The sequence below is a fragment of the Natrix helvetica genome (genome assembly GCF_964273705.1).
Source record: "Natrix helvetica genome assembly, chromosome: Z".
NCBI classification, from domain to species: Eukaryota; Metazoa; Chordata; class Lepidosauria; order Squamata; family Natricidae; genus Natrix; species Natrix helvetica.
Genome location: NC_138554.1, coordinates 98,615,182 through 98,641,477, shown reverse-complemented (window position 1 = coordinate 98,641,477; position 26,296 = coordinate 98,615,182). Strand labels below are relative to the sequence as shown.

Here is a 26,296-nt window from a genome sequence, read left to right as displayed (position 1 = left end):
AACAAGATTGATACAATCCAATGCATGAAAAAAAATTCTGAATAGCAACATTTAAGTTTTGAGTTTATACTCTATTGAACTTATTACACCAGATAAAAATGGCAAAAATTTCTCATTTACACAATACTGATAAAGTCTTTTAAAATCATGAGTGTGAAATAAATATGTGGTTCTTAATAAATGTCTATTTTTTGTTTGGATAATAAGTTTTTTTATGCAAGAATACTTATATGATATATTTTATTGTGTGGTGTGCAAAATTTGTTAAAGATGTTTTACCTATTGGAACAAAATATTATTCAATAAGTTCAAGTTAATGTTGTATCATATAGATAAAAAAATGATTATATCATGTAAATGTGATGATAAAAATTGCATAGAAAGAGATTAGAATTTAACAGTACAACACTCAAAGTAATAAAGTATTTTATCTTCCTTACAATTACTCATTAGATGAATTTGTTTTGTCAATATACAATACCAGAGTCTTCATCCCAAAGGTGCTATTTGAAGAAGCTCTGAAGCTTCTTGGATGAGAAGTAAAACATCTTAAAAACAAAGAAAGAAAGTCCAATTGCCTATTGAAAATCTCCTTTGGAACAATCATGACCTGGATGACCGAGAATCTCCATAAACATTTACCAGAGCCTTGATAGCTGAGAGGTGGCCAATGAAGAGGAGATTATTCTATATACTAGACTTTGTTTGGGAAAATATTCATAGAGGGATACAAAATGTTTAACAAAAATGTATTCATTTTTTTCATTCATTTTTTTATTAAAGAATTTAATAATTTTTACAAATATTTCCCCTTCCCCTTCCCTCCCTTCATCCAACCCTATCCCTGCTCCAACCCTCCTTCCCCCCAACCTCCCAGAGCAAAATATAGGGTATAAACATTTAACAATCATACACTAACATAGGCTAACTAACTATAGCATCCTACCTCCTCTTGTACTTTAACTCCCCTTTTATTAAACTAACTTTAGATAAATTGTAACATTCCTTGTTCATTCATAAACTAATTGGAATTTCTTAGTCCGATATTTATTTTGAATGTAGTCAATCCATCTTTTCCATTCCAGTTTGTATTTCTCATCTGACTAATCCTTCAAATATGCTGAGATTTTGGCCATCTCTGCTAAGTTTACTACTTTTAACGTCCATTCTTGAATAGTAGGCAGTTCTTCCTTCTTCCAGTATTGCGCCACCAACAATCTTGCTGCCGTTATTAAGTTCAAAATCAAATTAGTCTCTATAGTTGTACAATCTGTAATTATACCTAACAAGAACAGCTGGGGAGTGAACCTTATCCTCTTTTTAAGAATATTTTGAATAATCCACCATATTTTTTATCCAAAATGCTTTAACTTTTTTACAAGTCCACCATACATGATAATACGTAGCGTCAACAAAATCACATCTCCAACATTTAGATTGTAAATTCGGATACATACAAGCTAACTTTTTGGGATCTAAATGCCATCTATAGAACATCTTATAAAAATTATCTCCCAAGTTTTGAGCTTGCGTAAATTGTACATTTCTTACCCAAATCTTTTCCCATGTTTCCATCAATATTGGTTCTTAAAAGTTTTGTGCCCATTTTATCATGCAATCTTTAACTAACTCTGTTTACGAGTCTATTTCTATCAGTGTATTATACAACCTTTTTATATGCATTTGACTCTGGTTCCTAATTTGTTTTACCAAATTATCGTCATTTTGTATGATACCAATTTTCTGGTCTTTTTTCCATCTAGCCTATAACTATCCATACTGAAATCAGGTTTGAATTACCCTTTCCTCTCTTAATACATTCAAGGGTTTTAGCTGTGGTACACCTCTTTCTATGTTAAGAAGCTCTTTATTTGTAATTATGTCCTATTTTTGTTCTATACTTATATTATCTATTGCGTGTCTGGGTACTACCCACATAGGTATCTTATCATTTAACTTCTATTGATATTTTTTCCAGACATGCAATAGAGCAGTGTTTTTCAACCACTGTTCCGCGGCACACTAGTGTGCCGCGAGATGTTGCCTGTTGTGCCGTGGGAAAAATTGAAAAATTCAAAAGATTTTTTTTTTAAAAAGTCAAATTTTTGCCCACTAGGGGGGCGCCGGACTGTGTCCTGGGTATGGGGGGGGTGGGGTTTTTGACCCCACCCTCGGCCAGCAGGGGCGCCGATTGGCGCTCCTCAGGGGGACACCCTCCACTTTTCTGATGTCCGGGCTGTGATTGGTCAAGACTCCAGCCTGGACCTATCACAGTAGGACATCATCTTCCGACTTCCTTCCCGCCCGAGCACAATGTGCGCAGCAGCGGAGAGAAGAAGACGTCGTGACTCGAGTCACCAAAAGGAACCGATGTGTGACGGACAGCGGCTATCTGGAGGAGACAAGCGCAGTAAGTACTGAGTGACAGTGAGATACTGCAGTGATGGACAAGTTTTTGAAAAGGAAAGAACTGGACTCTGAACAAAATTTGGAGCCAGATGAGAGCCCAAGTATGAGTGGGGATCAAAAGAAAGCAAAGATGGTTAGCTCAAGCAAATTCTCTGGCACAAGGCAATATAGCGAAAGCTATATTTCATTTGGAATATCAGCTTTGTGTTCAGCCAAACAGGCCCAGGTTGCGCACTGAATAAAGTATTTTATAATTTTTCATATTTCTGTTTACTTACTATTTCATAATAAAGTAATTATAAAATACTTTCTTTGTGTTTATTTGATTCCTATTCAAGAGAATTACTTTATATATAGTCAATATAGGCACAGAGTTAAATTTTTTAACATTTTCTAATGGTGGTGTGCCTCGTGATTTTTTTCATGAAACAAGTGTGCCTTTGCCCAAAAAAGGTTGAAAAACACTGAACTATACCATTTTTCTTCTCTGGTGCAGATGCCACAAAGTGCATTCCCAATCTTGCATTTATCAAATATTTCTGGTCATTTGTTCTAATATGTGTTTCTTGCAAACAAATTACATCATTTTAAAATTGTTTCAGATGGTGAAATATTTTTTCCCTTTTTTGTGGTGAGTTAAACCATTAACATTCCAGGTTAAGAATTTAATTGTCATCTTCAGGCCCCTGAAGCTTTTTAAGAGCCACCTGGAAATCCTGCTGGAATTTCTTCTTAGGTCTGGCTCCCCCACAGCTTCTGTATTTATATTTATAGCTTCTTGGATTATGATCTGAGCTTGTTGCATCTTTAATTCTTGTTCTTTACATTTGGTTGCCGCTCGGGTTTGTCTTTGTTCCATAACTCCTTCTGTCTCATCGAGTAATTCCAAGGCTTGAACAGCACCTGCTTGCACCTGGGTATCTTCCTGTCTAGCCTCCCCTGCTTCTTTTCTTCTTCTGAGTCCTGGAGATGGTGGGTATCCAGCCTTAGTACATTATTGTAAAAAACTTTTGCCTTCCAAACTGAATTAAGACGATATCGTTCACCTAAATAATTCACCACCAGTCCGGCCGGAACTTCCCATCTATACTGTATCTGGCGATTTCTAAGTTCATCCACTAGGAATGCATAGTCCTTTCTGGATCTCAACATTTTTGGGGGAATTTCCTTCAATACTGCCACCTCCTGACCTGCCACTTGTAGCTTGTTTTTATAAGTCACTTGTAATATTCCATTCCTTGTTTTCCTGGTCACAAAATAGATTACAATATCTCTTGGTAGTTGTATCTGTCTGGCAGTCCATGAATTAACATGGTAAATTTTGTCCATCTGCCAATCATATTCTGCTTTTGGTTCGCCAATTAATTGAGCAAAAGCTTCTGCAAAAATCTCTCTCAGGTTTTCTTGGTTATTTTCTTTCAGGCCTCTTATTCCCAAAGCAAATTCCATTGCTCTATATTGTATCGTTGTAATCTCTGCCTCTGATTTATCGATCTTACTTTGTGCCTCATCAACTTTATTCTCCAAATTGACATTAGACTGATTAATTTCTTCCACCCTATCATCCAGTGATGTTACATAACCAAGTAAGCCCTGAAATGCATCCACTATATCCTCTCTTATCTGTTGATTGTGGGTTTGGATTAAATCCTTAATTTCGTCAGACACATCTTTAAAAGCAGTTGTAATCTTTCCTTCCAAAACAGCGGCTTGTTCCTTTAAAGTGCTTTGGAGGGCTTCAAGTGTCAAAGTTTGTGTATCCACTGGGGGTAATAAAGACTGCAATTTATGTGTCTGGGCTGGGGAACTTCCAGCACTCTTAGAAACACTTAATTTTGTTTGTTTTAAAGCCATTTCCAAATATTCAAATCACTTTTCAACAACCAAATTATTAAGTTCAAAAAGTCCACCTAATCCCCAGATTTGTTAAATCTTGTAACTTGTTAGTAAACCAATGCTGTTTTCTTTAATCTTGAGCTCTTGAATTTTTTAACAACGTTAACAGGCAGTTAACAAATACTATCCTTCCTTTTAAGTTTCACTTTCACTACGCCCTTTGATATTCAGGCGCCACCTTCCTTTTCGTTCTCCTTAATCTTCACAGAAGGAAGTATTACTACATCAGAGTTAAAGTTTGTACTTGCAATTGTAATCACTCCTGTCTTTGCTCTGCCTGCATCTTACTCAAATGTAGATTAAAACATTGATTGCAGGGATGGTCGTGATGTTTTGATTCTGCGAGAGCAGAAGCGTCCCGGACAAGGAGTTCTGTCCGGCCGCTGGGGGGCTCTCACCCTTTGTGCCCCAGAATTGCTCCTGGGGATCTAGGGGAGCTCTACCCTTGCTCAGCTACTCACCTCTCCCTCTTTTCCCGAGGGGAGAGTTTTCAAGCCACTAGACAGCTGATTTACACTGTTCTAGCAGCTTAACTCGATCACGGGGCTGGCGTTCCCCAAGGAGTGTCCTTCAACGCCTATGGTGCCACCGGAAGTCCAACAAAAATGTATTCACGAAATAGATCTTACGGAAAAGGGAGGGCAAAGGGAAGGAGGGCATCGTATTAATTGTCTAAATCACTGGTCTTTCTCACCAAGCAATCATTACTTACTGTATATCAGATAAATTTGTGGTTCACTTATTCCATAGTTTTCAAAACTATTTTTTCCCTCTTTTTGTGCTTTGAAATCACTTCATATCATATTTAATTTAACATCATAGTCAAATAAGCCTACAAGATTAATTCAAGTCTATGAAACCAATTACCTATTTCTGCACTTCATGCATCCTCTATAATTGTGGAACCTTCTATTATTCTTTGAATATTGTTTTGAGAAGATTTCCTTTACTCAAAGAGTCATGAAAGAGCAACATGAAGTCTTTTAAATTGCAAAAAGAACCCAAAACCCACCAATGGCCTGATCCATGTGGTTTCCCCCCCCCCAATCATTTTATGTGCTTTTTTGGGGAGGGGTCTACAAAAGCTGATGCTATAAAGAGAACAGGGACTTCCTTAAGTTATTTATTGTACCTTATTGGCATATATGTGTGTATCTGGATGTGTGTGTATATATATGTATATGCACAAATTATGTAAAGTAATGTACTGTACATGAATACATACATTATTTTACATATGTAAAATATGTGAAACATGAAAAGAAAGTGTGTAGCTACTTCAATCATTGTAACATATCCATATAGCCCCTTGTTAGTAGTGAATGGATCATTCAATCCCTTTGCCATAAGCATGGCTGCCATATTTCATTTCCATTAACAACACAAGATATACGATGCTGCAAGAGAAGAGATCCTACTTAGAGCAAATGTCCATCACATCATGGTGAACTGTAGCTGTATCTATATGGAAAAATTCCCATAAATGACCCTTCACAATTGCTATTAATGACAGCAATTTGCCAGAACAATTTGTATCTGCTGTGAATACTAAAACTAAGAAATCAACATAATTATATTATATTCTGAAAATAAACACATCTGAACATCTGAATTTTTTTAAAAAAGAGCAACAATATCTGTGATGCAATAAGGAAGTTTTCTGTAACAATACCTTCCTCCCCACAACAGTTACTTATATTGGCATAATTTAATTTGTTCAAAATTAAAGGCATGTAAATTACTCACTGTAAAGCTGAGGTTCGCCAGTGTGGTACTTGAGTCACAAGGCACTTGCACACTTCACCCATTGCCTACCTAGCTGCCTCTCCCAATTACTTTGTAATTAAAAGAATGAAAAAAATGACACAATATAAACAAAAGCCAGTTTGTCAAGAGCCAGTTTGTCTATGTTGATTCAGTTTGGTCTAGTAACTAAAGCAGTATGCTAGGAACCACGTAGCTATGAGTTCTAATCCTGTATTAGGCATGAAACCTGTGACTTTGGGCCAGTCACTCTCTCTCAGCCCCATTTACCTCACAGGTTGTGGAGAAAAGAAAGGAGAATTAGTTTATTCGGCACCTTGGATTATTTATTATAAGCAATAAAGGAAGGATTTTAAAAAAAATATTTAAAGAAGTGTTGATAACAATAGTATCTTTATTATGAATAACATAAAAAATAAACCATACTATATTAGTCTCTTGGCCCATCTAATCTACCAATCTGTTTTCATTGTGCCCAAACAACTGCACCAGGACACCCACTAATTTCCTTGCTGCTGGCCTTCAGAAGTAGACAATTGGTCCCCGTGATTCCATTAATCTAATAGTTCGTGGTCCACATGATTTCCAGAGTTTGGGGTCTCAAACAGGCCAAATAAAATGCAACAGAGTGTTTGGTATCCCAAGTTAGTGTGGTCTGGGTATCCTGAATTACCGTATTTTTTGGAGTATCAGACGAACCTTTTTCCCTCAAAAATGAGGCTGAAAATCTGGGTGCATCTTATACACTGAATACAGCATTTTTTTGCCTCCAAAACCCCCACCCCCTCACCAAAATGCCCATGCAGAGCCTCTAGGAAGCTTTTAGAGAGCTCCTGGGGGCTGGGGTGGGCATAAATGAGCAAAAAATGGCCCGTTTTTTGCTCAATTTTACCTCCCTGCTCCCAGGAGCACTCTATAAGCTTCCTAGATGCTATCTATGCCCCCTCTTTTTTTACAAAAACGTCCCTTTTTTTGCGAAAAACGGGACATTTTTGCTCATTTTTTGCCCCGCCCCCAGAGCATTCTGCAAGCCTCCTAAAGGCTATTCATGCCTTTTTTGGGGGAAAAAAAAACAGGCCCATTTTTGCGTAAAATGGGTTGTTTTAGGAAGGTTTGCAGAGTGCAAAAACTTTTTAAAAAAATTTGCCTCTTTAAAACCTTGGTGTGTCTTATACTCTGAAAAATATGGTACATCTCCCAGAACTCCAAATATAGGGTTATCACATTGCAGCTGGTAATACAAAAAAAAGTTTTTTGCACATTTAAAAAATAATAGTTTGAAAGCAGAAGTTTCCAAAGACCAAGCTCCCCCTACCCCTGCTTTGGATATGTGAACATGGTAGCATTAAATGGTATCTCTAGGAGCTAAATGTTCCTCATTTTTATATACAAGCCTATATAATAGGTTTAGGCTATTATCATCTACATTGTTATAAATCTGTTTTATTACTTATGACTAATAAGAACATACGTACTTCATATGTTTTCTCCAGAGAGATTATTTTGAAGATTCATGATCTTAACTGATTAATTATAAGTGTGCAAAGTCTATTGTTATCTGAATCGACTTAGGAAGTGAATGTTTAATACATGTGCAATGTTATAACTATTAAAACTGATTGTAGCATATATGTGAGAGACAGATTATTGAATTTTCAATTCAGGCATTAGTTCTTCGAAACACTGCCTTTATATTCAAAGAAAAAGATCAAGATTAGGTAGATACAGAGTCTTTCATGCAAGTAATCAATACATTGAAAAATGGATTTGTAGGAAAAGATGACAAGGCCGTGGTTTGGGATTTTGTTTGGAATATACAAAAGCTATCTTGAAAAAATACTGAAACTTGAAAGGACAATAATGATTCCATTGTCCCTTTCTGTCCCTTACAGCTTTCTGCTTAAGCTCCATAAGATAGTAACAGTGTTGCATTTTTTTTAAAAAAAAAGGAATGGATTATGGAGTGATAATAGAAGATTCTAGAAGAAAGGAACTAATGATAACACGCAGTTCCAACTTGAATACTTACATAGAAATATTATGTATCTATAATAATTATAACAGAAAGCATGTATTAAGAGCTTATAGAGAGATAAAGTGTTTCTCAGCTAGAAAATGCTATTGAAAAAGAAGAAATTTAAAGCTAATTATCTAGATTTAAGCACAAATTGCCATTTTTGTCAGTGCCTAGTACAGTGATGGTGAACCTTTTTCACTTCGGGTGCCAAAAGCACATGCGTGCTTGCGTGCCCACACCCATAATTTAATGGCCCTCCCATGCCATGCCCCGTGCGCATGTGCACATGATCTCCCCCACTGCCCTGCATTTGCGCACACGGCTTTCTTGGAGCTTGGAGAGGATGAAAATGGCTTCCCCCATCCCCTGGAGGCCCTCAAGAGGCTGGAAACAGTCCATTTCTGACTTCTGGTGGGCCCGGTAGGTCTGTTTTTCGCCCTATCCAGACTCCAGAGGCTTTCCTAAAGCCTGGGGGGGGCAAAAATGGTCCAATGGCCCAACCAAAAATTTGGGAATGAACTTCCTGGTGGCCTGTTGGACCTGTTTTTTGCCCTCCCCAGGTTCTGGAGAATTTCCTGAAGCCTTTGGAGGGCAAAAATGGCTTTCCCGGGCCCTCCAGAAGCCCGAAAAACCAGCTGGCCAGTACACATTTGTGCACCAGAGCTGAGAGCTGCTGTGCTGGCTAATATGGCTCCACATGCCACCTGTGGGATGCTTGCCATAGGTTCGCCATCATGGGCCTAGTAGGATCAGATTATGGACACAATTTCTCTTTTTGCTGTTTATTGTTGTTGGTGAAAATATCTGGCCAAGAATTTGGATCACCTTTTCAGAAATGTTTGAAAAATTGGGGAGAAGGGGCAACACTAAGAAAGCTCAGATCACAAAAATGAATAAGAAAATCACATTGTTATAAACAGACTGAAAGTAATAATGAATTTATATCTAGACTATACATTATAATATATAAGCTGATTGAAAATTTTTTATAGAATTAATATGCTGATTTTATACGATTTTGTATTAATGTTTTATACATAGATGTATTTTATGAGTTTGGAGGGAGGGGGCGTCTGCCATACTTGCAACTGCCAAAATTTGTATACCATTCCACCTACCCTTTTCCTTACAAATGTTTTAAAAAACCAATAAAATTTAAAAAAAAAAGAAATGTTTGAAAAATTAAACCAATACAAGTTGACCCATAGACATTTTATTTTTAAAAAAATATTTCAAAAACAGAAGAACATTAAGGCAGCATGTTCATAAAAAGACAACCCCACAAAATTAAACAAGATCTTAATGAAGCAATAAAACAAATTGCAACCCAAAACCATCACATGAATAAATTTTAAAATGCCAGCAAATTAATAAGCAGTTTTTTTAAAAAAAAAAACCTATTATAGCCTGAAATGAAAGAGGCCCTCTGTAAAAATTGTTGCAAAGCAAAAAGAGGAGAAAATGCACTTCTCTTGCAATGTCCTCCATCATTTAAGCCCTGCTATTTTTAGATAACATTAAAATTGTACAAAATGTGGCAAATGCCAGAAAGGAAACCAGCAAAAAGGCACTTTGTAAATGCATTCCAGAAGCTGTAATGGATTTGACCCAGCATTGATCTTGTATGTACCCAGAGTCAATGGTCAAGGCGGAGAATTGAGTATTGTGGAAAGAACACTAGAAAATGTGCCCTGAATTATAAAACCTGTTATGAGCACCTCTGTGGAGAGATGAGAGTCTCTGTTAACTGGATGGATTTGAGTCTGCTATATGCTATTGTTCATGTAATTCTTCCAAATGGAATGCAATAGGTTGGATAAGGAAAGAAAAATGGACCTACTGAAATATCAGGAGAATAAACTAATGATTCTAGTTACTACAGTATACACATTAATAGAAATATCAGTTATATAACTTTTATTCATACAAAATATTGTTACAAGAAATGAATTTCGTAGCTGCTTTCCATTCTGTACCTTAACAGTTTTTTTTTGGGGGGGGGGGTTATTTTCAGTGATGTAGATTTATGTAGTTTTATTCACATTTTATTCTTATGGCTATTGGTAATTTCTTAAACAAAGGTCACAAATACCCATTTGCTATCAAATAAACCAGTATCTATAGCAGTATTTCTCAACATTGGCAATCTGAAGATTTGTGAACTTCAATTCTCAGAATTTCCCAACCAGCACTGATCTAGAGACCTGAAAGTAAATTTCATTGAATTCTCGGGAACATAGTTAATTCAGACTTCCAGAATCACCAGTACCAGCACTGGAAAGCACCAGAATACATAAGGAAGAATCTCCTTGGGATGGATATATGCTTATATTCAACATACAGATTTATGTTTTTACATTTGAAGGGTCAATTGCAACATTCTACCAACTTTCTAGCAAATATTATTATAGTAGATATGACTTGAACCCATTGTTATATTCTTCTCTTTTTTTAAAACTGTGCACTACCTTTCTAGACAAAATGTTTTTAAGAATCTGAAGCTGTGCCCACAATATTTTTACCCTAACTTGCATATTAATATATTATTCAATTCATGCAGGTATTGCAGTGTGGAATTTAGCTCCATCTTATGATATCTTAGCAACCTTCAGAGATATACATTTCAACTCCCAGAATTACTATGATGGCTGGGGAGTTGAGAATTACTGATCTAAGCTATCATTATCAAATCATTCCAGGAAATCCCAGTTAGCCAGTCAGTACTAGAAGAACACACCTTGGGTTACGTTGAACAATATGAAATGCCACCCAAAAACTATTTGAAACAAGTACCCAAGATTGCTGTATGTAACTTTTAAAAATGTAGGGTTTTAGAGACCAACAAAGAAATCTTATTTATTACAGTGAAAGCAGACTGGGGCAATAATCATCAAAGTAATATTTACCCCTTAATAACTGTCTATTTTTATACTGGTGCTAGAGGTTAATAGCACTGTTATTTACTTCTCTGCCAAGAAGTACTGAAGGATGTGAAATGTAGCAGTCTATAAAGCAGAGCCGTCAGATAAATAACATTCATATTATTCCCTGACAAATTCTTTTGCAACACAGGGATATAAATAACTCTAAGAAAGCAGTTTCTGCATTACAAGTTTACTGATGTGTAAAATGTAATTTTAAAAAGAGCCCAAAGCTCCAGAAGCATGACACATTGCAATCTGATATATAGGAGGAGACCTATAGCACATTTACCACCTGTGAGGGGAAGAACATGGGAAAGTGAGACATCTCTGTAGAGATATTTTAGCACGGTGGGTAAAACTGCATGGAGAGACACAACTGTATTTTGATTAGCAGCTTTGTTGCCTGATAGAAATTTTATTTATATTTGTTTAGAACCAAACACGAATAAAAACTGTGGCACTGAGGCTTCTGTCTCACCATATTAAGGCAATTGGGCATATGAGTTGATATTAAGCATGGCACTAATAATTTGAAAGAATCAGAAAATGCCAAAAATACTGTATAAGCTTCAAGAGTATATGGTTTATGAGCAGTGCAGCTAGTCCTCAACTTATGACCGGTGGTTTAATGACCATTTGAATTTATGACAGCTTGGAAAAGATGCTTCCAGCCATTGTAAAACATCAGACCAAGCACCCTGTAATTATGTGATCATAACCTGGATGCTTGGCAACGTGCTTGTTTTTATGGCTGGTTACAAAGCACCCTGTGATCATGTGATCTCCATTTGTAGTTTTTTCTAATGGCTTCCCAGAAAGTCAATTTTATTTGCCTATATATTTATCAAATTTTGATACTTCTATGCCACTCTCAGAATGACTCTGGGTAATTTATTTATTTATTTATTTGTAGCACATCTTTATTATAACTTTTTGTTCCCACAGAGGCCTAGAGAAAGCAAAAGTACAACTTGCACTACATGAAAACTTTATTTAGCATTTCCCCCACTCATTCATCAATTTTCAATGGAGAAGAAAATTTTAATAAAATTATCAGAATGGACTGTTGTTTAAGGGATGTGTGAGTTTTCTGACTGTAATTGCATCAACATGGCTCCAGCTTTAGCAGTCTCCATTATTTATCCCCCCTTCAGTTATATCTTAAAGGAAGATATGATGGAGGAAAGCCTCATATGCAGAACAATGCTGGAAAAGTCAAGAAGGTTGAAATGTGATCAAGGGAGGGAGGGAAGAGGCCCATTGACATTTTGCAGCAATGGATCAAAAATACCTCCAAAGGAAACCAGAAAAACATTTCTACAATGAGGCAGAAAAACATGTCTATTTTGCAGGGGAAGAAATTGTTGAACCAACTAAAAGATAAATCCAATTTATCAACAAATCATTAGCAGATTGGTATAATTCATTAGCTTGATCAAGGGCCATCTTGGGAAAATAAATGTAATAATTCATTAATCTGATCAAGCACTATCTTCCAGAAATAAATCCAAGGTCTTAACCTACTCTGAAAATCTTCTGGCTTTTTTAAATTTCTCTTTGTATTTTATATTTTGATAAAACAATAAAAAAACTTTTAAAAATCTGGCTTTTAATAGGAGTTAGGGATTCTTTGGCTGACTCCCAGCCTATGTACCAGACAATGAGACACATTAGACTTAAAACAATTGTTTCAGAATATTCCGTCACCAGGTTGAAAAGTTAATAATAAAAATATCTACTAGATCAGACCTGTGTAGGTTCTGCTTTTTGTTTCCAAAATGGTAAAAATGTGAGTCTTCACAAATGTCATAGCAAATGAAATAGAATGGCTTGTATTACTTAAGGTAGTGACTACTAAGATTTAATGAATGAAATAATTTAAGCAAGGGTTAAATCTTCAGCAGTGAAATTGCACCATTGTGCATTGCATTGCACAATGGTTGTTTTGCATTAAGAGTTTATGAGCTCAAATGATATTAAAGATAACAGCCTTCCCTATCATGTCTTTGTAATTCTAAATTATATTTCTAATTTATTGCTTTGTTCCCAGAGGCAGTTTTGTTCTTCTACCTTCAAGATACATTTATAATCTAATTAACAAGACCTTTAACTAATTTTCTGATTAATCCAATTACTTAACATAACTAATTTCCTGCTTCTTTGTCTGAATAGTTGCAAGTGCCAGTAAAAAAAAATAGTGTAACAGTAGGTAGAATATTGTCTTTTCTTTTCAAATGTATTTTTGTACTTACAAATATGCAAAATTAAGGGAGGATACCATATTCAGCCTTGCTTCCAGCATTTTTAATACAAACTGGTCTACATGCTGGTTTTGCATTTAAATTCATGAGAATTCCTCTTAAACAATGTCATATTTGTAGAAAATCAATCCACAAATTAGTTGTTCTTACTTCTGAATCAATAAGAGTTTTCAGTGGTACTCAGCAACTAGATAGTGAACATCATAGGCATAGGAACTAAATATGTCAGAGAACATCTTTTTTAAAACAAGTTTTATTGGTTTTTACAATTTTTTTCAGGGAAAAAGGGTTAAAAAGGGTATAAAATTTTTTGACAGCTACATTGTGCGGGGGAAAGCAGTCCCCCCCAAGTCTCGCAACTTTTACAGACAAGAATAGAAAAACATCATTTGAATAGATATTAGCAGTTTTAAGTTTAACACTAAGTCATCAAAATATTTCAATCATTTTTTGTATCACTTCCGTAAAGGTACATTATAACAACAATTGCAATAATGTTTCAAATCACTTTTGTGACATGAGTCTTCTAGTTGTTGCATTCTCCCCCCATCTACTGGCAGAGCCTCAGCCCCTCCCTCCCTCATCTCTTGTGTACCATCCCCCATTTCATTTAGGAGAGCATTATGTTTTTTAGTGAAAGCCTCCCCTCCACAACTGTGTTAATTCTAATTCTGCTGCCCTCCCAGAAAATCAACATGCCTTCTGGTAATAACCACCTGAACCAGACCCCTTTATTATATATTTTTTTTTGCTAAAGAGGAATATTTCTTCCTCTTATCTCTTACTTTCTTTGGAATCTGTTTAAGAATGGTTATTTCTTTATCTTTATATTTTAGTGGTCCTCCCTTTAAGCTCCTAGAACCTCATCTCTTGTAGTCTTTCTAAGAAATTTAACATGAACTTCCCTTGGGACATTGTGTGTTCTTGCATATGCTGAATTAATCCCATAAATCAAGTCAGTGTCCCACCAGAGCTGTTGTTTATCTCTATTAATGTATTCTGCTAGTATTGTAGTCATAATCTCCTTAAGATCTTCGTTCTCAACTTCTGGCAAGTTTTGGAACCTAAGGAAAAAAGACATCCTTTCAAATTCCATTTTTATCATGTGATTTTCAAATTCTACATTCCCCCTTTGGATTGTCTTAACCTCGTCTCTCATCCCAACCGCACCCTCCTCCAGTACACCTATTCTCTGTTCATTTCGTGTGGCTTGTTGTTGCGTTTCTCTGAGCTGATCATTTAAGTCTTTGAGTTGTTTTTTCATTTTGTCCTGTCCCTTTAAGATAGATTGAAGCATCTGGTGAATAGATAAGTCCTTTGTACTCTCTTCAGGGGCTTTAGGTTGTAGAAATGACCCCAGTTGTGACTGCTGAGTAATCGGACTGGACATAGAAGATGTCAGGGCCGATGAGGCCTTGCCAGGCGGTAATTTTTTTTGACCCATCATGAAGCTCAGAGATAGTTATTAATCTGTGCATAGAAATGGCATCTGTAGGGAAGCACAGCCAGTAGAAATCACAAGGCAGGCAAATCCAAGAGAGAATAAATCTTCTAATACAACACCAGACCAAATAGGTGAATCAAAATATTCCAAATCCAAGGGAAAAGCGTATTTAAAGAGGCTCCTGGGGATCTCTGGGGTGGAGACTATTCAGAGCCATAAAATCTTCCAAGGGAGAAATCTCATTCATAAAGACAAAGAAGAAGGAGGAAGTTGGCCATCTTGGCTCAGCCTTTACAGGTGGTCAGGAAACAACAAGTCCAAAGTTCCCATACATAGTTTAAGGAAGAGTCAGTTCAACCATCCTTTCTCTCGCAATTGTGGTCAAAAATTTATTATTCCATTGTTTAGAGGAAGTGAAAGTAAGTTTTTAAACTCTCTCTCTCTCCTATGAGAGGGAGAGATTTTGCAAGTGCTGCTTTTCCGAGGGGGGTGGAAATTCCCCCCTCCTCCAATCTTAACTCTTCCAGAGGTTGAAACAAAATTCTAAGAAAACTGCAGTTCATTAATTAAATAAAACAGTAAAAGACTTGGGGAGACTTCCCACCTCACCGCACTTCAGCTGTATCCTTCTAATTAATCATTTCCTTCCAGGCTCCACTTGGCGAAGACGCATGGCAGCATGCAGCGCCCCCGCGCCCCCTTCATGCTTCCGGCTCCTAGGGCAAAGCTGGAGACCCCCCCCCCGTGGCCGCCGCCATTCCAGGGGATCCCAGCAAGCAGCCCCTATGACAGGGCGCCCCTCCAAGGCACCCTGTGCTCCCCCCAAACTTAAGGGGAGCCCACCGAAAGAGTGAGCAGCGGACACGCACATCCGTCACCTTCAGGGACCGGAAGTCGTCTCTCAGAGAGAACATCTTCTTAAAGTATATATCTACTGGAACAGTTGAAGTGAAGAAAATAAATCTAACAATTAAACAAACTCCATCCTGTCTTTTGGATAGGAATAAAACCCAGTACATCTCATTGTCTAATTGCATGTCCCAACTTGACAGACAGGAATTTGAAACTTATTTTCCATAGCATCTGAAGGCCAGACAAGAAATAAGGCATGGAAGCTTAACAAGGAAAGATCTAACCTAGAATTAAGTGAGAACAATTAATCAGTGGAATGGCTTGACTCCAAAAGTGGTGTGTACTTCATTCTCGGAAATTTTTTAGGAGATTAGACAGGCTGTCCTGCTTGATCAGGGGGTTGGACTAGAAGACCTATAAGGTCCTTTCCAACTCTGTTATTCTATCTTCTGTAAATTAATATTCAAATCTATGTTTAGCATCAGGAACTGTGATTGGAGGACCCTACCTCCAATCCCTTCCACTGACTTCTTGGTCTTGGTTGTTGATGCTGTTGCTTCTTCATCTCTCCTCTCTCTGCTTATGACAGTGATAAGAGTGAGAAGGAAGGGCAGTAGTCTCTGCTTCTTTCCTTTCTTCTAGGAAGTGATACGGATTGATCAGAGTGAGAAGATTAGCAAATGTGGGAGGAAGGAAATGAATGGCAAGAAATGGGCCTATTCAAGGACGTAAACCAGCAGAAAATATTTCCATCTGACCATCAAATCTGGGACTGACTGTCTGTAAATAACATGCAGACTGTGCCATAACATATTAGCAGTAATTATACAGGGCATTAAGAAGAGGTTCTGTTGGTTTTCTAGGCATTTTTTGATAGTTTATTTGATACTCTATTCAAATTATCATTTCCCAAAAGGTAATGTTAATTGATAGATCAGTTGTCTGTTTCTTTTTAAATATATATTGTAAAAAATGTTTATTAATGTTCAGTTAATTATTGAGTAATTACAACAGGGTGCAGTGGTTTTATCATTCACCTGTGTTGTAAAAAAATTAGAGTTATGTTACTTTAAAGTTATTTTCAATCTTTTAAAAAAATATGGATTGAAATATTTGGCTTTTATCTTGTTGTAACTTGCTTGTTTTTTTTTTTAAACAAATTGGTCTTTGCTTTGGGATTACTTTTAAGATTTTCTTTGGGAGAATAAACCATAAAATACAAATAAAATTATGCAACTTGCAGACAGCACAGTACATACAAAAAGCAAACATGATTCCAAAATTTCAGAAGTGAAACTTAGTTTCTAAAAATAGCCATAGGCTATCTTGTCCAATTAGAAATAACAGCAGGACAACAGTTCTGGAAATGTAACAATGGAAATGAACAACTGTACAAATTAGTCAGATGTATAGGAAATACCATCTTCAGTTGATGGTATTAATTTAATTAATTAATTAATTAATTAATTAATTAATTAATTAATTAATTAATTAATTAAACTATTAGTTTAAATGTGTAACCAAATTATGCTCCTTTTGGCTATTTCCTCATTCATCTGTTTATATAATTAGTGATCTGAAATCTTAGCTTCACAATCTAAACAACCTCTCTTTTTCTAAATAAAAGTTATACTCTATAATATATACTAAGCAAGATTATGTTGGTGATTATGATAATGATTTTGCAGCCAAAAGCTACCTACTATCACATTTACTTAAAGCTGTTTTTCAGACACAGTGACTGCCATACGCAAAAGAATAAATTTTGCAAACCTCCTGAACGTATCCATTTGGGAAGCAAAAAACAAATATGCTGTAGACCCAAATTTTGTCATAGATAAATAGAGCTTTATGTAGCAAGCCCAGGAGTATTTAGAGCAACCTTGCAACATCCAATGAAATGTCAGTTTAAGATGGCAATGTGATCATTTATTGTCAGCCTAAGCCTGTCATCATTTACAGCCATCATTGGAAATATTGCCAATGATTGATACTGATGGCAATAATGATTACTCTTACAATAAGCTTAATTAAAATAATGAAGTACTCTTGCACATAACTTGGTTGGTGCTCAGTCAGGATAATGTATAAAACAGTGCAAGTAAGTCACAAGCTCAGGGGTTGCTCATATTTTAAAGCTGACAAAACGGAGAAGCCAATAAGATATTGCAGATTCTTTCCATCCATTCCCCATATGCATACATGTAAACATAATTGCTAAGAAATGCACAACTAGAGAACTACATCAATATTAATCTTATCACAACAAAGCATATGTGTAGTTGTGGATTGCTGTGAATTAATGACAGTCAGCAGGTTTTCTGAAAAGTTTCTGGGGTGGAATTTTTAAAAGCAGATTTAGTGAAAATAGCTTTACTTTGAACAACCAACAATGCCACTGTGGTGTGCTGATGGGATATCTGTCTATAAAACTGGTGTAATTGTGGCTAAGAACATCCATAAAACAATATGGTGAAGATATCTATTTACTTATAGATATGGGTAAGTTACAAATATCATCCCGCTTCTTATGGCAGGTCTGCAAACTTCGCAACAAGCTTTACTTTCAAAAAAATGTTTCGCAAAACTACTTCAGAATTGCTCTATGAAGCAATGCACTTCTTTGCAACTCTCCAAGACACTCACTTGGAAGTTAAAGTGGTTGCAAGAAGAAAATGATGTTATTTTGCATAAAGTACCTCATGGAGGTGAATCAATGCTATATCACAATATCTCTTAGTCATTTTTTTCACATACACACCTACACAAACACACATGCAAGTATGCATATATGATAGAGACAGATTTTCTCCTCACATGTTGGTTTGCCTCTTAGTCACACTAAACCATATAATTGCTTTCTGTAGCAATTTGCATGTTACTATAGTTTGTTTTTTTGGGGGATGCGGTGGCTCAGTGGCTAAGATGCTGAACTTGTAGATCAGAAAGGTCGGCAGTTTGGCGGTTTGAATCCCTAGTGCCGTGTAACAGAGTGAGCTCTGTCCCAACTTCTACCAACATAGCAGTTCGAAAGCATGTAAAAATGTAAGTAGAAAAATAGGGACCACCTTTGGTGGGAAGGTAACAGCGTTCTGTGCACCTTCAGCATTTAGCCATGCTAAATGACCACATGACCATCTTCGGATAGCACTGGCTCTTTGGCTTTAAACAGAGATGAACACCACCCCCTAGAGTCAGAAACGACTAGCACATATGTGCGAGGCGAACTTTTACTTTTACCTATAGTTTTTTTTTTACTTTCTCCTCTCACCTAGGATGTTAATCCTCCTCTCACCTAGTATTAGCAGTTAATCTGCCAGTACTTCTTCCAGTTGGATATTGCAGTGTACCCCAGATCATCCACAAGTTTTGGTTGCCCTGCTGCCATTTCCAAGTTGCCCCCATCTTGCCACACAGATTGATTGCTTCTTCTTTTTATCATTGAGGAATGCTTCAAAGTAAAGTGAGACTTCCAGTTCTAGATAATCTTTGCTGTAGAGGAATGCTTCTACATTGACGTGTTTCCCATTATGCATCCTAAGCAATAAAGATGGCAACCTAAAGAAAGTCATGAATAAATGCAGGATTTATAGTCGAATTAAAGAAATTAGAACCATATTTAGTGAGTGGTTCACTTGGTCATTACACTGGTTACCAATCAGTCCCAGGGAATATGGCCAAATATTGATAAATGATGGGTGTTAAGTCCAAAAACATTTGAAAGACTCATGTTTGCCCACTTCTGGCTTACTTGGCAACCTATACTGTAGCGGATTATAGAAATCAGTTTCCTGAAAATAAATAAAAATAAGATTAAGACCATATTTTATTCTGTTTGATGGTATCAAATTTACTGCTCATGTTCTTGACCCAGAGTGTATTTACGCATATGCTTGTATGAATTTAGTTAGCATGCACTATCAATCATGTCTATCCTTACATAATTTAGCAAATCAGACCCATAATATATGTTAGACATTGATTTGTGGCCAAGTTGTTATTTATAAAATAAATATATAATCAGTGCATATGATCACTGAGTCAGAAAGCACTCTGATGCCACCCTGAGATTTGTTACCTATTTTAAGAGTATGTAAAAGACTCTTATAAGGTGCACAATATGGATAAAATGCATCCAGAATTGGCTTTTTAAGAAAACAAAAAAGATTTTTCATAAATTACAGAAAAGCTTCCTGGGAAGCTCTGTAATTATTTACTAGAGGTGATTTAATCAGTGTTTAAATAATCAAATGTAAGAACTGGATGTTTAGTATTTAAATTGAATTAAGTAAGATATATTATTATTGACATCACATTGTTCTAGGACACATGCTTACTGCGTGTAGTTACAGTTATTTTTACTTCAGCAATTCAATTTTAATATTTTGCTTTGATTTCACACACATCTTTGCTTTGGCCTGGACAGCACATTTAAGGAACAGCACATTTAAGGAAAAGCAAAGGATTTGGATGTATCAATTTATTTGGAATAAAGAAAATTCATGGAAGTTTTCTGGAGGTGAATTTATGTAAATTTAGTGAATATACTAATATAGACTGACTGGTCTCCATTATGATACTATTTAAATGGGGTTGGCAGAAAACTAACATTAGTTTAACAGTGTCTATAATGAGAAGGAATTGTCCTGTGGAGGTGGGGGAGAAAGTTCACAGGTTTTAAACGAAAATGGAAATAAGAAGGTGGGATTATACCCCTTTATGTTAACTTAAAATAGGAGGAATAAAATATTGGGTTAAAGCCTCATCTCAACATTTTGGGGCCACAGAAATTGTGTGTCTTCCTCCTCTTAGCCTAGGACATGAGACTATCATAAGCTATCCCTTATGACTACCAATTTCCACAGTCAATATTTTCAATACTAAAAAAAAATCCTGTACCAGAAAGGCCTAAAACTGGGCACATAGTAATTTGTTAGGCAAAGAAAGTCTGTGGGTTCAATGGACTCCAATTTCTCTTTTTCTTGTTGTAGAAAGTCTGTGGGTTCAATGGACTCCAATTTCTCTTTTTCTTGTTGTAGTTGCTTACAACATTTACACTATCTCTTGGACTACTTTAAAAGTATTGAATTGCTAGTAAGACTTTCATTAGTGCCTTTGGGGAAAAAGCCTACAGTGGGATCATGAATAACATACTGCAATTTCCTGAATTCTGATATGCTATCTATCTGCTGATAGGACTTGTCAAGTGTTCCACTACAAGTTTAGTAGGCTGTAATGTGATTGTGATACTGCCCTCTTGTGATCAGGAGAAACGGCAGAGCAAATAGCTTTGGTAGGGAAAACCAAACATCTAAAACAATGGTGACCTCATTTGACATCTCTCTTTCAATGCCATGGGCAGGACTTGTACTAATGTATACTACACATATTAGTGAACATTAACAGAAGACAAATTTCACAAGAGGGCAAAGAACCAACTAGAAGATAAGATGTGGATAAATCAAAGCATCAGGGACAAAAGTGAAACTTTCCTAGTGTAAATAACTTACAATCAGCAGCAGAACTACAGAGAAGTCCTTTAAAAAGTTTATATCATAGATTTAATCTGCTTCCTCAGATTACATAAATGCTTTGTAGGGCATGAGTAAGAAAAGCTACCCAATCTTTCCATTGCAGGGCATTCCTTGAGTTCTGCACCTAGCAGATCTTTCTAAGACTTGGCTAATACCTTTCAGTCAATGTATTAATTTTAATAGTCAGCAACTGAAGCAGGGCAGTTAAACGGTGGAGCTTCAGAGCTCAGCTAAGCATCTTCTAGGATGGTTTTCAGGAATTAAAAATTCTGGTGGTTTGAGCCACTGGATCTTTGGCACTTCATGACAGTGCTTTATTTGTACTTTCCTTATGTTGCATCACAGTGGTTTTTGCTTTTTATGTACAGATAGGTTTGCTATGTGAACGGAAACAATGGTGGCTCAATTAAGAAGCATGGTTAAGCAAATTTAGCAGAATATGTGATCCCCAACAAAAATAAATCCAATCAGCATATCTCAGCTAATAGAATCTTCACAGTGCTATTTCAAAAGCAATCAGAGCCATATTAGTCCATTGGGGGCTTTTAGAATTTAGATTTAAAGTCTAAAAAGAGAGAATACCATTATTAGGATTAACAAAATAATGTGAAAGGATGTAGAAACTTTCTAGTTCTCTGAAAAGTTTTATCAGGTAAGAATTCTGGAGAAGTTGAAAATATCCCCCATCCCTTTTTATTAATCTGATGGATCTTAATTGACATCTTACATTTAAATTACATGGAGATATAGAAAAGGGCAAAAAGACTTCCTTTGTGATAAATTGTATGCTGGAAAAAACTTGTTTAGAGAGAGTGTTTGCGTTCCAATTAATCAACCTGTAAGATAGCACAGTGTACACACTGTTATAACCTTCTCTATGTTCTGTCCCATGTCTAGTATCCAATAATGGGTTTTAAGAGAATAGATGTCCACTTTTATTGAAACTAATCAGAAGGCTTGAAGAAAGAAAATAACTCTCACATTACTGCAACAGTTCGGGTTTTTAGCATTCTCAAAACTGCTGGGATCAGATCAAATCTTAAAAAACTTCATTGATGAGTTCAATCTCATTTTTGAAATATGGATTAGTCAGAAGGGCCCGAATTCAGCATTTCTAAGTAATGTTGTTCCATTGATTCACAGGCCAGTTGGCTTTAATTTTAGACAGATACTAAAAATATATATTTTAAAACTTTACTTAAAAAATAAGAGTTATTTAAATCTTTCAAAAATAAAAGGCATACCTTGCCTTTTGTTCCTTTAAACTTTTATCCTCTTTTTAAGAACCTTGTCAATTCTCCAACTATAATGTATTTTGTTTTTGCCTTGACTTATTCACTCCTCCTTCCTAAATTCAGTCCTTTCTCAATATATGACCAACTCACCTTAATTTACTTCTTTTCTATTGCCATTCATTTTTGTATTCTATCCAACTTTATTGCTACCTCATTCATTCAGGAATGACTCTATTCTTCTTGAATTTCTTCCACACGTATATTTTGTGTGTTTCACTGCATTCAAGTTATATATATATATATATATATATATGTATGTATGTATGTATGTATGTATGTATGTATGTATGTATGTATATATATATATATATATATATATATATATATATATATATATATATATATATATATATATATATATATATATATATATATATATATATATATATGTATATATATATATATATTTCTTTTGACATACCCCCCCATCATTTCCATATCATAACTATGCAGAAATATTCTCTCATAAGTTTTTGCTTCTTTCTACAAATACCCATTTTGTTCATTCATTCCATCACTTTTATTTTTGAGTTTGAGGAAATTCTGTGCTTAGCTCTCTTTAGCTGCTTCCCAAAAAGTTTTAATCAAAATTATTAATTTTCAGATCCCACTGATATTAAAAACTAAGTTAATGGACTTTCATTGGCCATAACTACAGTAAATCAGTAGGACTTAACTCATACCTCATTTATTTTCACTTGTTTTAAATTTTTATACCAAATTAATGAAGTTTAGATTTATCCTGTTGCATCTGTCACTATACTAAGGCGAGAGGGAGGGAGGGGAGGAGGGAGAGGGAGGGAGGGAGGGAGGGAGGGAGGGAGGGAGAGAGAGAGAGAGAGAGAGAGAGAGAGAGAGAGAGAGAGAGAGAGCGCTGTTTTATATACTATATAATGTATACACCAGTGATTCCCAAAGTGTGAGCCGCGGCTCCCTGGGGAGCCACGCTATCGTCATAAGGGCGCCGCGAAATATTCAATTAATACCTGCGCCTGCTGGGTCTAACGTTGATGCGCCATTTCTGAAACGTCTAGTGCGCATGCGCAGTTACAAGTCGGATTTCTATTCGTTTGTTATCACCTTCTCAGTGCTCGCATAAGTTTTTGTTTGTTGGGCTAACTTAATAGTGTGGTTAAGTTACTTTTCAAAAGCTATTTTTCTGATCACCCTAAAATGGACAAATTCTTATTAAACTTGAATAATCAAGATAGTGCTAAATCTATAGACGAAGTTCCACAAACTAGTGGCAAGGGTTCCGAGAAGCGAAAACATCGTAAATATGATGAGAGTTACTTGGATTTTGGCTTTACATCAATAAACGAAAATGATAAAGAGAGACCACAGTGTGTATTGTGCATGAAAGTTTTGGCACCGGAATGTATGCTTCCAAGTAAGTTAAAACGACATTTAGAAACCAACCATTCTAACTTTGTTGGTAAACCTCGCAACTTTTTAAAAAGAAAGTTAATTGAATTAAAACAACAAAAAGGCAGCATTTATAAACATATGTCAATACCAAATAATGCTTTGCTAGCATCATACAAAGTTGCATATAGAGTTGCTAAGTGTAAAAAGGCCCATACTATTGCAGAGCAACTCATTCTACCGGCTGCTGTAGATTTAGTGAACATTATGATTGGTGAGTCGGCGGGGAAACTGCTTTCAAATGTCCCTTTGTCTAACAATACAATCAGTCGCAGAATTCAGCACATGGGGGAGGATCTCAATGCACAATTAATTGAAAAATTAAAAGGAAGTGAATATGGACTGCAACTCGATGAGGCCACAGACAATAATAAGGACACACACTTGATTTGTTACGTACGGTTCTTAGATGGTAATTCAATCGTTGAGGACCTTCTCTTTTGTAAAAGTATTACTGGAAGTACAAAGGCTCAGGATTTGTTCGAGATCCTGAATATATTTATGGTTGAAAATAATTTAGACTGGACAAAGTGCGTTGGCGTCTGTACTGACGGTGGTTGTTCGATGTCCGGCTCTTATGGAGGATTGCAGGCGCTTATTCGAAACAAAGCTCCAGATTCAGTTTGGACCCATTGCATCATTCACAAAGAAGCACTTGCATCAAAGTATATAAGTCCTCCACTAAATATAGTTTTAGAACGTGTGGTAAATATAGTAAACTATATAAAAACTCGGCCACTGAAAGCAAGATTTTTTAAAAGAATGTGTGAAGATATGGGAGGTGAATACACATCTTTGTTGTACTACTGCCACTCACGATGGCTCTCTCGCGGGGGTGTATTGTTTCGTACGTTCCAATTACAGCAAGAAATATACACTTTCCTTGAAGAAGAAAAACATGAGTATGCCAAACACTTTGTAGAAACAGACTTTTTGATTAAACTCGCATACCTATGTGATATCTTTGAAAAGTTGAATGCGTTGAATCTCTCTTTACAAGGATGCAATATGCACATTTTAAAGTTAACAGAAAAGATTTCAGCTTTCAGAAAAAAATTACAGCTATGGAAACTAAAAATTAATGAAGATGATCTTAATGATTGCTTTCCCTTGTTGCACCAGTTTTTAACCTCCAATGAAATCAGTTTGTCTTGCAATTTAAAATCTCTTTTTGAAGATCACCTATCTCAGCTTATCAAATGGTTCGAAAAATACTTTGAAGCAGATAACATTGAAAAATTTACTTGGATTCAAGACCCATTTAGAGCCAAGGCTCCATCAGGATTTACCTCTACAGAAGAAGAATCTCTTATTGAGTTGTCTTGCGACACAACATTGAAGTTAAAATTTGTTAGCATGGAACTTTCTGATTTTTGGATATCAGTAAAAGAGGAATACCCACTGCTTAGTTGCAAAGCCCTAAGAATATTAATTCCTTTTGCAACGTCCTATTTGTGCGAAGCTGGGTTTTCAGCAGTCGCGGTAATAAAAAGTAAATATCGCTCGAAAATTAACGTCGAGCAAGAAATGAGAGTCGCCATTTCCAATTTTATTCCAAGATTTGAGAAGTTGTGCAGCGAACAACAAGCCCATCCATCCCATTAATAATTTTAAATCATTAAACGATGTTCAATAAATTGTGAATTTAAAACTCGTGTTTAATTTATTTTTCAATTAACCTAACCTTAACGAACTAAAAAGTAGATTTCCAAAACCTTAAAAAGACAAAAATTAAAAAAAATCGGATGTACCTATTAAGGGAGCCGCGGAAAAAATCCGAAGTGTTATGGGAGCCGCAAACCGAAAAAGATTGGGAACCTCTGGTATACACTATATACTAGCCATTTCTGTAACAACAAACTTATCTAATCTTATCTAATCAGCAAAATCCTAAATCAACATTTCATTTTTTCCCATCTCAAGCACAATCCAGAAGTAGCTTCCAAGTAGAAACAAAGTTAAAAGTGTTCTTTTCTTTGCTTAAAGGAGTTAACTTACCCATCACTGCTAGTTTTATCAGTTATATCATCAATTCATCCATTTTTCATTTTTATGCCTGTAATTTTTTCATCATGTTTAATATCTCTATTCAAAATTTCCAGCAACCAGTATAAGCAACAAAGGAGATAAGGTCTCATGCCCTTTTGAGACTGGAGAGTTATTTTTGGCCTAACCCATTCTATTGATCACTACTTATAAATAAAACCTTTTGAGGAAGTGGACAAAGTCAGAACAGAATAACAGAATAGAAACAGACCTTGGAGGTCTTTTAGTCCAACCTCTTGCTCAAACAGAGATCCTATACTATTTCAGACAAATGACTATCCAGTCTCTTTTTAAAACCTACAGTGGTAAAACACCCACACTTCTTTTTTTATAACAAGTTTTATTGGTTTTTACAATTTTTTTCAGGGAAAAAGGGTTAAAAAGGGTATAGAAAATTTTGACAGCTACATCGTGCGGGGGAAAGCAGTC

General features: G+C 35.9%; 1 protein-coding gene across 1 annotated transcript; it reads left to right on the top strand.

Annotated features, from left to right (window-relative positions):
• Positions 1 to 23,569: 23,569 nt before the first annotated feature.
• On the top strand, positions 23,570 to 25,935 carry LOC309401590 (zinc finger BED domain-containing protein 5-like; the record flags this gene model as incomplete). The annotated part of the gene is made up of 2 exons (XM_081970657.1): positions 23,570 to 25,303; positions 25,924 to 25,935. The coding sequence occupies 2 exons, from the start codon at positions 23,570 to 23,572 to the stop codon at positions 25,933 to 25,935; spliced, it is 1,746 nt and encodes a 581-aa protein (XP_081826783.1).
• Between the last annotated feature and the right edge of the window lie 361 nt (positions 25,936 to 26,296).